General features: G+C 50.0%; 1 protein-coding gene across 3 annotated transcripts in view; it reads left to right on the top strand.

Annotated features, from left to right (window-relative positions):
- Positions 1-16,652, top strand: part of ENKUR (enkurin, TRPC channel interacting protein) — a 24,231-nt gene extending 7,579 nt beyond the window's left edge. For 2 of the 3 annotated variants that reach the window (XM_070056119.1, XM_002717304.5), the window contains 4 exons: positions 5,791-5,936; positions 9,741-9,964; positions 12,745-12,891; positions 16,235-16,652. In XM_070056119.1, the coding sequence (XP_069912220.1) occupies positions 5,791-5,936; positions 9,741-9,964; positions 12,745-12,891; positions 16,235-16,411 (694 nt within the window). In that variant the 3' untranslated portion in view covers positions 16,412-16,652. Of the gene's footprint in view, positions 1-5,790; positions 5,937-9,740; positions 9,965-12,744; positions 12,892-16,234 lie in introns of those variants that run through there. The other variant, XM_051820998.2, reaches the window with a different exon arrangement.
- Positions 16,653-17,157: the final 505 nt, after the last annotated feature.

Here is a 17,157-nt window from a genome sequence, read left to right on the forward strand (position 1 = left end):
TCATTCAGATTTCTGTAGAGAACATAACGTGTAGTAAGACGCATTGGCATGGCTCTCTGACATTTCATATATGCCCAAAGATACTGGGTGGAGAAAATACGCCAACAATATTCCCTAAAAATTATTGCCAGAAAAATTTGCATTCAGGTGAGCTTTTGTGGGCGTTAGGCTTATTTTTAAGAAGAAGGCTCAATGACAAAAAGGGGTTTAAGATCTTAATCAGTACCACACAATACATGTTGGTGTGAGAGGTGTCTTTTATTGCTCAGAAGAGTATGTAAGTCTCTCTGTTACACTGACAGTTAAGACATCATGACTTGAATTTTCAGATAAAGCGCAGGTCACAAGTGAAATCAAGAATAGTGTTGAATAGTTTCAGTTTTTAAAAAATTTCACCATGATGATGTCCAATAAGAAGAATATTACTACCATTACTACCGCTGATGGCATGTTGGATATATTGGTATTTACAGTGAGCCAGTGACCGTCCCAGCATTTCACAGCCACTGTTTAATCTAGCAAGGACTCTGGGAGGTAAGTGCTGTTATCCCAGTGTTGTGGAAGAGGAAACCGGGGCCCAGAGGGGTTGAGGGCCGGTCGGAAGACCCAGAGCTGCGACGGACAGAACCGTACCTTTAAAAGTCAGTCTGCACGTTCCCCCGGGGGAAGCAAACAAACTGAATGAACACCGCTTCAGTAGCATTTGCATTTTTTCTTTAGCTTCCTGATAATTTCTAGCAGATACCAGTGAGTGTTTATGCACTACCATCTTCTGATGCGATACAGTATTCTGTATTGAGAACATCAGCACAAAGGAGAAACAAGGGCTGAGAAATAAGAAATGCTGCCCACGGCGCTCCGTGAGATACACGCTGGAAAACCCGCTGTGTGTGCTGACATCCTGTCCACAGGCGACTCGGAACTGCTCCAGGCAGCAGCCCACGAGAGAAGATCCTTACCACAATTCTTTAAAAAAAAAAAAAAAATGGGCTGGGGCTGGGGCTGGGGCTGGGGCTTGGCAGGTTAAGCCGCCACCTGTGGTACCGGCATCCCATATGGGCGCCGATTTGAGGCCCAGCTGCTCCACTTCCGATCCAGCTCTCTGCTGTGGCCTGGGACAGCAGTGGAAGATGGACCAAGTCCTTGGGCCCCTGCATCCACGTGGGAGACCTGGAGGAAGCTCCTGGCTTCAGATTGGTGCAGCTCCAGCCATTGCAGCCATTTGGGGAGTGAACACCCCCCCCCCCCCCGCCGCCGCCTCTCCTTCTCTCTCTGTGTAACTGACTTGCAAATAAAATAAATAAATCTTTAAAAAAAAAAAAAAACCTACTACACCATTAAAAACAAAAAAACCCACTGCAATGACACTGTCTACAAACAAAGGCAAGGCCAAGCAGTAACTGAAGAGAAGCTCAAGTATTCTTCAAAACGACAACAACAAAGATTTATTTATTTATTTGAAAGGCAGGGTTACAGAGAGAGGGAGAGACAGAGAATCCTCTATCCGCTGGTTCACTTCCCAAATGGCCTAACCATTTGGGCCAGGCCAAAACCAGGAGCCCGGAACTGCCACGTGGGTGGCAGGGGCCCACGCACCTGGACCATCTTCTGCTGCTTTCCCAGGCACATAAGCAGGGAGCTGGGTTGAAGTGGAGCAGCTGGGACTCGAACCAGCAGCACCCATATGGGATGCTGGCGCTACAGGCTGTAGCTTGACCCATTGTGCCACAGCGCCAGCCCCAGTACAAGTGTTTTTGATGCACAGCCAGAAATGCACTTACCCATGGCTGCTGGAGGGAGGAGAGTGGAGTGTGCTGCCGCGAATGAGGGTTTCATCAGACGGACGCTCTGGCCCCAGAGCAGCGCCTAGAGCTGTCGCACGCCTTAAGGAATGCGGCAGGTATGCAGCAATAGGACCGCATCACTTAATGCAACCACAGGTGTTTGAAGACTTAGTAGTGGAGGAATGCAAACGTTAAACAGAAAAAAGAATAAAAGAATAAAAAAGGAAAAAAATGGAACCAGTGGGCTGGGCACGCCAAGCAGCCTAATAATGCAGATGCAATTGGAATCACAGAAGCGGAGGAAAGAAATGAGCAGAGGAAATATTTGAATAAAAGTAAAAAGAGATGGTCAGATTTGAAAAGATCTGGAAGTCCACCAATCCCAAAATCAGAGTGAGCCCCCAGCACAAAACAACAAAAAAACCATGGCCAACGCCACGGCTCACTAGGCTAATCCTCTGCCTTGCGGCGCCGGCACACCGGGTTCTAGTCCCATTTGGGGTGCTGGATTCTGTCCCGGTTGCCCCTCTTCCAGGCCAGCTCTCTGCTGTGGCCAGGGAGTGCAGTGGAGGATGGCCCAAGTGCTTGGGCCCTGCACCCGCATGGATAAGTACCTGGCTCCTGGCTTCAGATCAGCACGGTGCGCCGGACACAGTGCACCAGCCGCGGTGGCCATTGGAGGGTGAGCCAACGGCAAAGGAAGACCTTTCTCTCTGTCTCTCTCTCTCACTGTCTACTCTGCCTGTCAAAAAAACAAACAAACAAACAAACAAAAAACAAAACAAACAAAAAAACCACCATGCTGAGACATCAGAGTCAACCTCACTGAAATTAGTAAAATGAGAAATCTTTAAAAAGCCAGAATAAAACGAGAAACACTGCACACAGAAGAGGAAAAGCAGATGTCTCATCAGAACCGGTAGAAGGCAGAAGTTTGAAACACCCTTTGAGCGCGGGGTGGGCACTGTGGTGCAGCAGGTTAAGGTGCTCTTGGGACACGCACATCCCCTGTGGTGTTCCTGGCTTGAATCCTGGCCGTCTGCTGCCTGGTCACGCACCCTAGGAGGCAGCAGACGATGGCTCAAGTACTTGAGTCCCTGCCACCCCTGTTGGAGAGACCTAGATGGAGCTCCTGGCTCCTGACTTGGGCCTGGCCCTGCCATGGCTGTTGCTGGCATTTGGGGAGTGAACCAATGGAGGAAAGATCTCTCTGTCTCTGTCTCTCTCCATCCCTCTCTCTGCTCTCTTCTGTCACTTTGCCCTTAAAATAAACAAATATTTCTTTATTAAAAAAATGTCCTTTATGCAGAAGGAATGGTACCAGTTGGAAATTTGAATTTACATTACAGAAGGAATAACACTGGGAATAGTAAAGGTAAATACATTTTTCAAATGTCTTTAATATACTGCTGGCTATATAAAGGGGAAATAATTGCCACGAGTTACGGGTTTTACACACATGTCGCGAGAGACAATGTAGTAACAGCAGAGCAAAGATGGACACAAGTATTCTCACACATGTTCCTTACACCACACAGGAAGTGGTACAGTAGTACCTGAGTACCTGTAATAAGTTAAACACATACACGGAAAAGCTAGGATTTGTGCGAAAGCAAAACAAAATAAAACATAAAGAAAACACATAGGATAAAAAGAGAATGAGCAGTGTGAAACATAGAAGAGAGGAAGATGGAAAAATTACAACATTTTTTTAAACTCCCACTAAATGTGAGTAGTCCAAACATGCCAAATAAAAGTGATTGCTGATTGGATAAAATTTCAGTGTTGTCTATGAGGAACCCACCCCCCTTATTTTATTTTTATTTATATTTTTTTTTTTTTTGACAAGCAGAGTGGACAGTGAGAGAGAGAGACAGAGAGAAAGGTCTTCCTTTTGCCATTGGTTCACCCTCCAATGGCCGCCGCGGCTAGCGCACCGCGCTGATCCGAAGCCAGGAGCCAGGTGCTTCTCCTGGTCTCCCATGGGGTGCAGGGCCCAAGCACTTGGGCCATCCTCCACTGCACTCCCGGGCCACAGCAGAGAGCTGGCCTGGAAGAGTGGCAACCGGGACAGAATCTGGCGCCCCGACTGGGACTAGAACAAGGCGGGGGATTAGCCTATTGAGCCGAGGCACCGGCCAACCCCTTTAACAATAGAGACACAGACAGGTTAGAGCCCAAGAATGGAAAAACAATGTTCCATCACCACTCAAAGGAAAGCTGGAATGGCTCTGCAAACATCAGGTAGGGTAGATTTTACAGTACAGAATTAAAGGAGGTAGTGTCATTTCACAAAGGTGACGAGGTCAGTTTGAAAGAAAATGCCATATACCTACCAACAGAACTTTGAAATACATACGGAAAAAGCTATTTGAATTAGAAGGAGAAATAGTCAAATCCACAGTTATATTCAGAGATCTTAACCTCTCTCTAATAGAACAAACCAACAAAATCACTAAGGGTATAGAACACTTGAAAACACTATTAACCAATTTGACCAAACTCACTGACAGAACACTCCGGCTAACAGAAGTAGAATACTCTCTCTTCAAATGTAGCCAAAAATTGAACAAAATGGATTACAATTCGTGACAAAAAATAAGTCCAAAAGTTTGAAAGGATTGTGATCCTACAAAGAATATTCCCTAACCACATTGAAATAAATTAGATACTTAGAAAAATACAACTACAGGGCCTGGCGCTGTGGCACAGCAGGTTAAAGCTCTGGCCTGAAGCGCCGGCATCCCTTATGGGTGCTGGTTCTAGTCCCGGCTGTTCCTCTTCCGATCCAGCTCTCTGCTGTGGCCTGGGAAAGCAGTAGAAGATGGTCTAAGTCCTTGGGCCCCTGCACCCGCATGGGAGACCCGGAGGCAGCTCCTGGCTTCTGGCTTCGGATCAGCACAGCTCTGGCTGTTGCGGCCATCTCAAGAGTGAACCAGCGGATGGAAGACCTATCTCTACCTCTCTCTGTAACTCTGCCTTTCAAATAAATAAATCCTAAAAAAAAAAAAAAAAAAAAGAAAAATACAACTACATGAAAACCAAACAATTTAAACTTTTAAGTTTATTTAAATTTAAAAATTTTTAAAAAGAAATGCTATCAAAATTAAACTTTCAAAAAATTATGTATATGCATATGAAAGTCAGAGTTACAGAGAGACAGAAACAGAGAGAAAGATCTTCCACCTGCTGGTTCACACCCCAAATGGCCTCAATGGCCAGGGCTGGGCCAGATGGAAGCCAAGAGCCAGGAACTCCTCCAGGTCTCCCATGCGGTGGCAGGGACCTAAGCACTCTGGCCATCTACTGCTCTCCCAGGTGCACTGGGGAGCTGGACCAGAAGTGCAGCAGCTGGGACTCACCCAACGCTCATTAGGGGAAGTTGGTGTTGTAGGTGGCGGCTTAATCTGCTGTGCCACAAGGCCCACCCCTCAAAATGCAATTTAAGAGGTATTTTGGATTTAATGAAAATCAAATGTGGTATGTCAGAAGTTGTTGCTAATGTGGAGATTAGGGAGAATTTTATAGTTTTAAGCACATAATATAAAAACAAAAAGGTTTAAAATAAAATGCAAATGCAAAAAAAAGTATAAATTAAACCCAAACTAAGGAGAAGAAATTAAAGAAATTAGACATCATTGAACTGGAAAACAGATGAGCATTAGAGAAAAACTGTGGAGTTCTGGCTCTGTGGGAGATGAATGAAATTCATCACCTCTTAGCAAGCCTGTCGGCAGAGAGAGGAGAAAGGAGCACGAATCAGTAGTGTAGAGAGGCGGCATTGCTAGGGGCACTACAGGTGTTCAAGAGGCAGCAGGGGACTGTGTGTGGCACCTCTCCCAGCGCACAGCTCCCGTGGAGCCTGCGTCACAGGGCTCAGATAAGTGTGCTGACCACCGCTATTCACAGGAATACACACTCCCGTACATCAGAAATGTACGCCTGTTTTGGAACTTTAGTTCTTACTAGAAACATAAACGCTACAACTCTTTGACTTTAATTTTAGGTACATATCCATTTTTAAGGCAGCCGTAAAAAACGACATGCAGAAATACAAAGCGGCAATGAAGACCATGGGGCCAGCCAAAGTGGAGGTACCTTCTCCAAGGGAGTTCCTAAAGAAACACTCCAAGGAAAAACCTCTACCACCCAGTAGGTTGCGTTTCTTTATTTTTTCATCATTTTCTTTTTAAAAAATAAATTTGGGTCATTTAAATAACGTGGCAATTTAGTAAGATGATTCTATTGTCAGTGAGTATGAAATACGCACAGGTGATAGCAACTTTACCTGCAATTAAACAGAATGTGTATGGCTAGGAGGAAGCCGGAGTTGAGAACACAGTAGGAACAAAGAGAGTGGTAAGTTGCCCCCTGACTAGACTTTGGAGGAGGCAAGACTCTCAAACTATTTTTTGTGCTCTCCAGTGATGCCCGGCTCCTGCCTGACACGCCTCACCGTCTTAATCCCCCGCCACAGGGCTTCGACCGTGAGCACCACCTACAAGAAGAGTGCTGGTCCCCAGAGCCGGTGTCTGGTTCATGAGCAAGATTGCCTTGCTCCTAACCCTTCCCTGGTCTTATTCCCAAGAGGTGAAATTTGCCACCATTACCGCCTGTTGTTGAAGCACTGCCGGGCTCCTGTTGTGACCATCATCAGCCTCCGCTCTCCCAGGCCGCACCCAGGAAGGGTGAATGTCTGAGGGACAGAGCCAGCCACGTGCTGTGTTACCAGTGCCGTTGTACAGGACCCCACGCTTTAGTAGGGGTTCGTGTTTGGTTTAACGATCTGCTCCTGTTGTTTTGAAATCCTTAATTGTTTTTGATCAAGGAGCCCTGCGTTTTTATTTTGTCCAGGGCCTTTAAAATCACAGTTAATCTTGCTCTGAGTGTATTGATTTCAGGAAGGGAAGCCGTAGGAAAATTGAGAGTGACAAAGTGTGCACGGGAGGACTTTCTTCCCAGCCTAGCTGTGTCTTCCTTGATGTCTCAGGGTGATAAAGAAAAGTGAGTCTGTCTTTTTTACAGTGCTTGCCTTTGTACGTCTGCCCGTCAAGGAAATAATGCAAAAATCTCAAGCTCGCCCAGGGCTGTGTGTGTGTGTGTGTGTGTGTGTGTGTGTGTGTGTTTTAAAGATTTTATTGGAGAGGTAGAGTTACAATGAGAGGGAGAGACAGAGAGAAAGGTCTTCCTTCCATTGGTTCACTCCCCAAATGGCCGCAATGGCCGGAGCTGTGCTGATCTGAAGCCAGGAGCCAGGAGCTTCTTCCCGGTCTCCCATGTGGGTGCAGGGACCCAAGGACTTGGGCCATCCTCTACTGCCCTCCCAGGCCGTAACAGAGAGCTGGATTGGAAGTGGAGCAGCCAGGACTAGAACCGGTGCCTATATGGGATGCCGGCACAGCAGGTGGAGGATTAACCTACTGCGTCATGGTGCTGGCCCCAGGGCTATGCATTTTAACAAGAGTGGAACTATGTCCTGTGGCAGTAGTTTAGATGGCTCACAAACCATGTGCCGTGACAAACGGTAAGGGCATTCTTCATCAGGAAAGAAGAGACCCAGGTTTACCGCTCCAGCGTAGTGGTGAAGGTGCCGATGGGATACCTGCATCCCACATCAGAGTGCATGAGTCTGAGTCCGGCTTCTGCTCTCCAGGGAAAGCACACCCCGAGAGGCAGCAGGTGGTGCCTCAAGTAATCGCGGGAGACCCAGGTGGAGCTCACATCTCCTAGTGCGGCCCAGGGCCAGCCATGTGGGCATTTGGGATTCAATGAACCAACACATGAGTGCTTGCGTGTGCGCTCTCTCTCTCTCTTTCTCTCTCTCTCTCTCTCTATTAATTAGCAAACCATGTGCTTTAAAGAAAAAAGAACCTACAGCACCATGCTCTATCTGTGACTCCAGTGTCTCTGATCTGCCGTTGGTTGGCATCTTTCCTGGCAGGTACTTCCCACCCTGTCACCTGAGAATACTGAAAACCAGTGAAACAAATTTAACTGCTTTCGGTCCTACAGGGCCAAGGCCAGTGGTTTCCCCAGGGGTCGTGGGTGTCTTCTCCGGGGCTAAGCATATTCACAGCACAGCTACCCCGCAGGATAAATCCTATGTATCGAATAAAGAAAGGGGAAGGAACCCCGGCCCTCCTCTTGCAAGCATCTCGAGGAAGCCCAGAATCTCACTGGCCTTGAGAACAATCTAGAAACTCAGGGTGTGGTCAGGCTGGTGAAGGCTGGTCAAGTGCGGCTTGAGGGCGGGGCCACGTGGTTTTCCCCTGAGGCCTCTCTCCTGGGTTTGTACAGGCCGTCTGCCCACCGTGTCTGCACCTGGCCTCCCTGTGTGTATGTCTGTGTCCACTTTTCCTGCTCTAGACACATTGGATCAGGACCACCCGGACAATCTCACTTGGACTTAATTATTTGTTTATAGACCCTGTCTCCAACGCACAGTCACATCCTGAGGTCCTGGGGGTTAGGACTTCAACACAAGAATTCTGGAGCAACACAGTTTATTCTCTAAGGAGAGGCCAACCCAGTCCCTAGACTTTTAAAGATGTTGTTTATCTGAGAGGGAGAGCTACAGACAGAGAGGGGGAGAGACAGAGAGAAAGGTCTTTCATCCGCTGGTTCACTCCCCACGTGGCAGGAGGTATCGGAAAAGGAGCAGCCCGGACACAACCTGGCACCCATATGGAATGCCAGCGCCACAGGCAGAAGCTTAGCCCAGAGCCAGTCCCCAGTCCCTAGACTTTTAACCATGTTTATTGTTCTACCTGAAAACAGAAGATGTATAAACTTATACCCAGGTGAAACAGTAAATGAGCAAAGACCAAGTCCCTAGGGGATGTAGCAGGGTTAAGGGTGGACAGTGACTTTGTGTTCAGCACTTTGACAAGCCGTCGTGCTGGGCCGCTATCCAAAGGTTGAAGCAGCCGAGCTGAAGAGGCCTGGAAAGGCAGCCGATGTCACCTGCTGTGTCATGGTGCAGAGAACGTGATGTAGACAAGTAAATCATTCCTGGTAGTACTTCAGGATGTGAGATGCCATCAGGGGAGAAGCTGTCAAGAAATTGGAACTATGTTGCTAAGAGAGACAAAGAGAGCTCTGTGCAACCGAGTCACTCACTAAAAGTGTGCAGTGGACGCGGTTGGGTGGTCCAGGGACAAAGCCAAGAACAGGAACTCAATCCAGGTCTCCCAGAGTGGGTGGCAGGCACCCGGTTACCTGAGCCATCCCCACTGCACTGGCAAAGCTGGAGTGAGGAGCCAGGGACGGGGCTGGACCCAGGTGCTCTGATGTGAGACACAGGTGTGTGACACACGGGGCCCAGTACCCACTCCTGAATTATTGGCAATGTTTTATTGGTTTAGCTGCATGTTGGCCATACAGCCAGTACATGATTTTTATATCTTAAAATAGTAGCTTAACTGTAGAATTTTGTACCTTCAATACCCCAGGTTTGATTAATTGTTGATTTTTTTAAATGATAATTTTCCTCTGAAGAAACACTTATTGGTAATATTAATACTACTAAAAAAGTGTTTTCTCATTTAAATTTATTTTAAGTGGGAAATCTGAATATCTGTTGCTGGTAGCCAGTAAAAATGTGCATGTCTTGGTTAGCTTGTCTATAATTTGGGGAAGGCTTATCCTTCTCCTTCCAGTAGTTACACTATTTTCCAACATACTAACTGATTACTTCGCAGTAATTTTTTATCATTGTGATTATGGATTTTTTTTCCTTTTTCTAAACCACTTTGTGGAGGAGTCGTTTTCCCAGAAAATGCTGTACATGTCTGAGATCTGTACAGCTTGCTAAGTAGAGACGTTGTACCATAAATGCTTGGCTGTGTTATTAGTAAAACTCCAGTTTCAAGCTGCAAGATGTGTGGATGTCGTTAAGTAGTACCCAGTAGCAGCGTTTGTGGCGTCACACTGACGAGGAAATGCTGTGTGTAACAGAAAAGAAGTTTGAATGGAATGAGCCCAGGAAGCCTGCCGTGCCATTGAGGACCGAGCACCCGGTGATGGGCATTCAGAGCGGGAAGAATTTTATCAACACGAACGCAGCGGACGTCATCATGGGAGTGGCTAAGAAGCCCAAACCCGTCTACGTGGACAAGAGAACCGGGGACAAGCACGATCTGGAGACTTCAGGGCTCCTTCCCAAGTACATCAATAAAAAGGTAGCGTTGCATCCCTGCCCCGAGACCTGCGCGTGGCCCAGTGAGTTAGATGCCAGGTGCACGGAGCTGGCCTGCCCGCCCTCCTCCGTATCAGCACCAGGCGACCCTCTCCGCCGTTCAGCCCAGCCCGCAGGGAGGCGTCTTCCGGGCAGTGTCAGCGAGCTTTCTCTCTTCCCCGGGGCGTGCCCGGTGCAGTTCCGTCTCTGTGTCACTGCTCACCACTGCACTCCCCCAGCCTGTGCCCCCAGAACACTCTGACCTCTAGGGTTCCCATCCCGCGTTCACTCCGGACAGAACAGACAACCCCCAGATTCCAGAAGCTTGAAGCCACTGCCTCTTCTTGCCTGTTGTGCCGCAGGCCCCTGGAAGGCAGTCGGGGCTCTGCTTCCTGTCCACCTCCTTCCAGGAGTCGGAAAACCCAGAATATTGCTGGACACTCATCCAGATGAGACAGCATCTTCAGGCTTCTGTTCGGAAGCTGCAGAGGTCACATCTCACACTGGGCCAAAGCGGGGGCTCTGGTGTGGGGGTGGAAAGTCCCCCGAGGATCCCTGTGTTAAAAGTTCGATGTCCAAGGCGGCACCATCAGATGTGGAGGAACCAGGAGGAGGTGGGGCCAAGGCCTGAGTTTGGGTCCACCAGTTCTCTCTCTGCCCCTTGGCTCGAGATAGGGCCACTCACTCCGCACACGCTTCTGCCGTTGTCACCCACCACCCTCATCAGAGGCCACACAAACGGGGCTGCCGATCCTGGACTTGAACCTCCGAAACTGTGAGCCAGGCAAGCCTCTGCTGTGGAAGTGGCCTGGGCCAGGTAATCTGGACAGTCCCAGGAAGCTGGCGCGTGCTGAGGGCATGTGGCCACATCCCACCTCCAGAGCAGAGAAGCATCGCTCTGCTGAGTGTCCCAGAGAAGAGCCAGAGCTTGTGAATGGTTTTATTTATTTACTTATTTATTAAGTTTTATTTATTAATTTGAAAGGCAGAGTTACAGAGAGGCAGAGACACACACACACACAGAGAGAGAGAGAGAGAGAGAGAGAGAGAGAGAGAGAGAGGTCTTCCATCCGTTGGTCTCTCCCCAAATGGCTGCAACGGTCAGAGCTGGGCTGATTCGGAGCCAGGAGCCAGGAGCTTCTTCCAAGCCTCACACGTGGGTGCAGGGGCCCAAGGACTTGGGCCATCTTCCACTGTTTTCCCAGGCCACAGCAGAGAGCTGGGTTGGAAAAGGAGCAGCTGGGACTTGAACTGGTGCCCATATGGGATACAGGCACTGCAGGCGGTAGCTCTACCAGCTGTGCCACAGTGCCGGGCCTGTGAATGGTTTCAACAACTCCCCTCCAGCCCTCTCAGCTGCTGCTCCCTCAGGGAAGTCTTCCTCACCTCCTTACTGATCCAACAGCCCTGTGTCTTCTTCCCCTCACTTTCCTTGATTTTACTGTTTTTGATGAGTGTCTCTTAAGCCATGGACTGCAGACCCCACAGGCACTGCAACTTTGGCTCTTCTTCGACTCCTACTTCACCCCAAGTATTCCCCCAGAAACTTCTTGGCGGAATGAACACAGAGCAGTGACAGCAGGGCCTGCCCTCATCTGGACGAACCCACAGCTGATGGCCTCACTGCCCGTCCTCATAAGCAGCCCAGGATGCCTAAACACGTACATGCATTTCCAGAGACAGCCTCCTTTCCAAAGCCAGTTTCCTCTTAAAGCGGGTACGCGGGCTGTCTGTGGAGGGTTTATTGTTATGATGCCTTGGGAGTGTTTGTCTTCTTTTACTTAGTGAGCCCATGAGAAAGAGACCTCGGGCCTGTGCCACGGAGTAGTGGGTTAAGCTGCTGCTTGTAACACTGGCATCCCAAAATGGAGCGCCAGTTTGAGTTTCAAGCTGTTCCGCTTCTGATCCAGCTCCCTGCTGATGCTCCTGGGAAAACACTGGACGATAGTCCAAGTGCCTGGGCCCCTGCACCCATCTGGGAGACCTGGGTGGAGTTCTTGGCTTCTGGCTTTGGCCTGGCCCAGCCGCAGCCATTGCAGCCATTTGGGGAGTGAGCCAGAGGATAGAAGTTCTCTCTCTGTCTCTCCTTCTCTCTCTCTCTCTCTCACTCTGCCTTTCAGATAAACAGTTTTAAAAAGAAAAGGAAGAGCGATGTCAAGATATTTTAAGGTAATTGCTGAAGCACAAAAAAGATTGGAGGGGGCAGAATCTGGGAGAAAGAGCTGACTCTTTGGGGTGAGTAAGATGGCAGCCAAGTCCTCAACCAAGAGCAGGTGCTGCGAACATCTGCAAGAGGAAAGCAAGCGGCTGCAATAACAATGCAGACGGTCTGTTTTTAAAGTTACTTATTTTACTTATTTGAAAAGCAGAGTTACGGAGAGAAAGGCAATCTTCCATCCACTGGTTCACTCCCTAAATGGCCACAGCGGCCAAGGCTGAGCAAGGCCAAAGCCAGGAGCCCGAAAATCCATCCAGGTCCCCCACTAGGGGGCTATCTTCTGCTGGCTGTCTGCTCAGGTGCGTTAGCCAGGAGGTGGAGCAGAGGTGGAGCAGCCAGGACTTGAAGCAGCACTGTGATATGGGCTGCCAGCGTTGCAAGCAGTGGCTTAGCCTGCACCACGACAGTGGCCCAGGCTCTCAATGTGGGGAGGGGGAGCTGGCTGGACATCACAGGACGTGATGGCATTCGCTTGTCTCCAGCCATTGATTGATCGGTCCGTGTGCGCTCATATGCTTGCCTTTGGGGTGGGGACTGATTCCCTTCTATCTGAAAAACCCCTCCAGGACTATGGGGTCACCCCCAAGTACATCTGTATGCGGAACGAGGAAGTCAGGCGGGCCCAAGAAGAGTATGACCGCTACATCCAGGAGAACCTCAAGAAGGCGGCCATGAAGAGGCTGTCGGATGAGGAGAGGGAGGCCATTCTGCAGGTGAGCCCGCCCTGCACGCCCACACCCCAGGGGGACTCTGAGACGGAGGGGCCTCGCAGGTCCCCGACCCCGGGGCTGGCTGCTGCAGCCAGCACTCTGGTTCTGGTCGGAACAGCCCCCTCGGGCTGGCGGTGGCAGACCACACACAGCAGAGCTGACTCCTGGGCGGGGGGCACCCATGGAGTCCCGTCTCATTCCAGCCTGGGGCAAGCTTCTGTCTGTCCCTGAAGGAGCCCACTTTTCCTAGAGCAGGCAAGCATCAAGAAGGCTGAAAAGCATTTTCCTTTTCATCCAAACACCCACCTCTGGCTCTGTGAAAAGTAACACCCACGAATCTGGTTTCTCACTAGATGGAGCTCTAGAATAATTGAAACTGTCCCTAAAACGACTTTCTCCCATCCCCGCCTAGAACCCAGCCATCACATTTTTGAATAAACAGGCATTAGGTTTTACACATAGTTTCCTTATTTCCAACAAGATAGACTTTTAAAAGACATATTTCCATTAGAGCTTTGAATCCAGGACTTTTATCTGTAGTGTTTAAAACACCAAGGGGCTGGCACTGTGGACTGTTGGTTAAAGCCATCTCCTGCAGCGCTGGCATCCCATGTGGACGCAGGTTCAAATCCCGGCTGCCTCACTTCTGGCCCGGCCTCTGCTAATGGCCTAGGAAAAGCAGCAGAAGACGGCTCAAGTGCTTGGGCCCCTGCATCCACGTGGGAGGCCTGGATGGAGTTCCTGGATCCTGTAATTGGCTTAGCCTGGCCCTGGCCATTGCTGTCATCTGACAAGTGAACCAGTGGATGCAAGAGTTCTCTCTCTCTCTCTCTCTCTCCCTCTGGTTCTCCCTCTCTCTGTGTAACTCTGACTTTCAAATAAATAACTATGTTTTTTTAAAAATCAGGAGGCATGCACAGGGCTGCTGCTGTCTTGTCATCTGTAGAGAAAGTTTACCAAGCACCCACTGTGTGTCTCTTCTCACGCTTTCTCTGACAGAGGGAAAGATAATACTTTACTCTTGTTTTGAAGGCCTTCTATAAAGTCTAGAGACCTTTGAGAAATACAGGAAGAGTCACTTTTGCCTTAATGACTTGTGTTGCAAAATGAATTCCTATACTGTTCCAGATTTTTTTTTTTGACAGGCAGAGTGGACAGTGAGAGAAAGAGACAGAGAGAAAGGTCTTCCTTTTGCCGTTGGTTCACCCCCCAGATGGCCGCTGCGGCCGGCGCACTGCGCTGATCCGATGGCAGGAGCCAGGTGCTTCTCCTGGTCTCCCATGGGGTGCAGGGCCCAAGTACTTGGGCCATCCTCCACTGAACTCCCAGGCCACAGCAGAGAGCTGGCCTGGAAGAAGGGCAACCGGGACAGAATCCGGCGCCCCGACCGGGACTAGAACCCAGTGTGCCGGCGCCGCAAGGCAGAGGATTAGCCTAGTGAGCCGCTGCGTGGCCAAGTTCCAGATTCTTAACATTGTATCAGTGTTACCTTCCTCACCCAGGAACTTCTATGGCATGCCTGCCAGTATCACACAAGCACTGATATTTAAAAGGGGCTAAGGGGAGATGCCTGCTAGAGAGGAAGTTGCCATTTACCTGATGCGAGGTAATATGTACAGGTGCACACGCACACACACGAATGTGGGTTGTGTATCGCAAGTCTCCAGGATTCTGAACATGCAATGAGAAGGTGTCTCCGACTGCAGGGGACAGCTTAAGGACAGGCACCATCTCTCTGTGGCCTGTGGCGGCCCCATACCTTCCTGCACAGGATGTGACCCCGAGAAGCCCAGCTCAGCAGCCCCCAGCTCCAGCAGGAAAGGGGGAACTGACTGGCCTAGGAGTTAAGTCAACCATTAGGACACCCACATCCCTTTTTTAGAGTTCCTGGATTCAGGTATGAGCTCCTGATTCCACATTCCTGGCCGGGCAGAGCCTGGGGGACAGTGACGATGGCTCAGGTCACTGTTCCCCTGCCACCCATGACGGCTCTGTCTGTCTCCATCTCTCTGCTTCCCCAAAACAGACAAATCAGTGAATGGGTGTGGTGAGCAGTGTAAGAGCATGTTGTCAGCAGGGCTTCCTGGTGCACTGTGATGGGGACCGGCCACCCTCGCTGCCCCCAGGAGGCCCCAGATGACAAAACACTCGGTCCATTCTAGAACCCCTTCGTGGCAAGTACCAACCCCACGACCACAAGGAGAGGGATTAGCTCTTTGTAATGTACACAGAGGATGCATCGAAGACTGTCCTGGTGGAACTGGACCCTGGCAATTTTTTTCCGATCCTGTTTTGTCAAACTTAAGAACACCTGGCCACATGAGACTCAATCAAGTCTCTGATGTCCCTGCTGAACAATGACAACATGGGCCGGCCCTGTGGTGCAGCGGGTTAACGCCCTGGCCTGAAGCCCCAGCATCCCATATGGGCACCAGTTCATGTCCCAGCTGCTCCACTTCCGATCCAGCTCTCTGCTATGGCCTAGGAAAGCAGTAGAAGATGGCCCAAGTCCTTGGGCCCTTGGCACTCACGTGGGAGACCAGGAAGAAGCTCCTGGCTCCTGGCTTCAGTTTGGCACAGCTCCGGCCGTTGCAGCCAGCCAGGGAATGAACCAGCAGATGGAAGACCTCTCTGTCTCTACCTCTCTCTGTAACTCTGACTTTCAAATAAAATAAATCTTTAAAAAAAAATGACAACATCTGCTGTGGCCAGGGAGTGCAGTGGAGGATGGCCCAAGTGCTTGGGCCCTGCACCCCATGGGAGACCAGGAGAAGCACCTGGCTCCTGCCATCGGATCAGCGCGGTGCGCCGGCTGCAGCGCGCCGGCCGCGGCGGCCATTGGAGGGTGAACCAACGGCAAAAGGAAGACCTTTCTCTCTTTCTCTCTGTCTCTCTCTCACTGTCCACTCTGCCTGTCAAAAAAAAAAAAAAAAAAAAAAAGACAACAACAACAAGACAATTTTTGGAGTAAATTTTTATAAGAAATAAATTCCGCACAAATGTGCCTTTTTTTTTTTTTTTTTAATTCGGGGCATCTCAGTTCCTTGTTTGTGCACCAGAGTATTTGCTGTAAGCTTAGTCCTGTAGAACTCGTAACTCGGCACGCGCGCATTTGGTGGTCCAAAACAAACACACGACCTGGGAAACACGGAGTAAACACCGCCCGTGGGAACGGAGTGTGCAGGCAGTGCAGGGTGGGACCTCGGCGCAGAACTCTGTGACGGTGGCCACAGCTCCCTGCCCCGGGCGTCCCTGGCCCGGCTGCGGCTCCCTGCGGGCGCCGGGTCTTTCCTGCTGGCCAGACCTTGGCAGTTCTCGTACTCACTGCTTCCCCTACCATCCGCAGGGCCTGAAGAAGAACTGGGAGGAGGTGCACAAGGAGTTCCAGTCGTTCTCGGTCTTCATCGACTCCATCCCGAAGAAGGTCCGCAAGCAGAAGCTGGAAGAGCAGATGAAGCAGCTGGAACACGACATCGGGGTCATCGAGAAACACAAGATCATTTACATCGCCAACAAACAGTAGCGTGCTGCCGAGGCACAGTTCTCCCAGCCAGCGTAGGAAACGTGGAAGCTAGGAAATGAAACTGCAACTTAAAAAAAGAGGAAAACACCCCCCAAAAATCAAGAGTAGTCTTACAAGGCTTAGGCAATGTTTAAAGAGTAGTTGAATTACCCGCCTTTAAAGGAGAAGCGCTTTGTTTCTGCTAGCGTCGTGTTTTCCACATTTAAACCAATTAAAGTTTGAGGCTTTGTGTCCCAGTTCTATAACGCAGTTCATTATGATGGTGACAATGATGACGGTGGCAACGGACTTGTTTCCCGTTTTCACACTCGTGTTCTGGGCCCTGAAAGAATACCGTCAGCTCCCCCTTTGGTCTATGTGACACAATGCAGAGAACACAGGTCTTAAAGCCGTGTGGCGCCTCGCATCGGAAAGAGCCGCGTCCACTTTCTCGAACTCTCTGCGGCGCTCCCCACCTGTGGTTCCCGAGCCCCTGAGAACACTCCCTGCAGGTTCTCCCCGCCACAAACACTGTCATGCCCTCAGCACTGCACACGGTGGAGGGCTGCTAGTCAGAGGAAGAAAAAGCGAGAAGAGAACTTACACAGTCGAGACGACTGTGCACAGAAGGCACGTCCACGGTGGCCAGATAGTACCCCTGCCCCGGCAGGTGGATTCCGGAGACCTCTGCCCGTCCGCCTGGTTCCCTAGCTCACTCTGCCTGTTCACTGAAATAGGCTCCTTTTTCTTTATTTATCTTTTTGTGA

This window comes from Oryctolagus cuniculus, chromosome 13, assembly GCF_964237555.1.
Source record: "Oryctolagus cuniculus chromosome 13, mOryCun1.1, whole genome shotgun sequence".
Taxonomy (NCBI): domain Eukaryota; kingdom Metazoa; phylum Chordata; class Mammalia; order Lagomorpha; family Leporidae; genus Oryctolagus; species Oryctolagus cuniculus.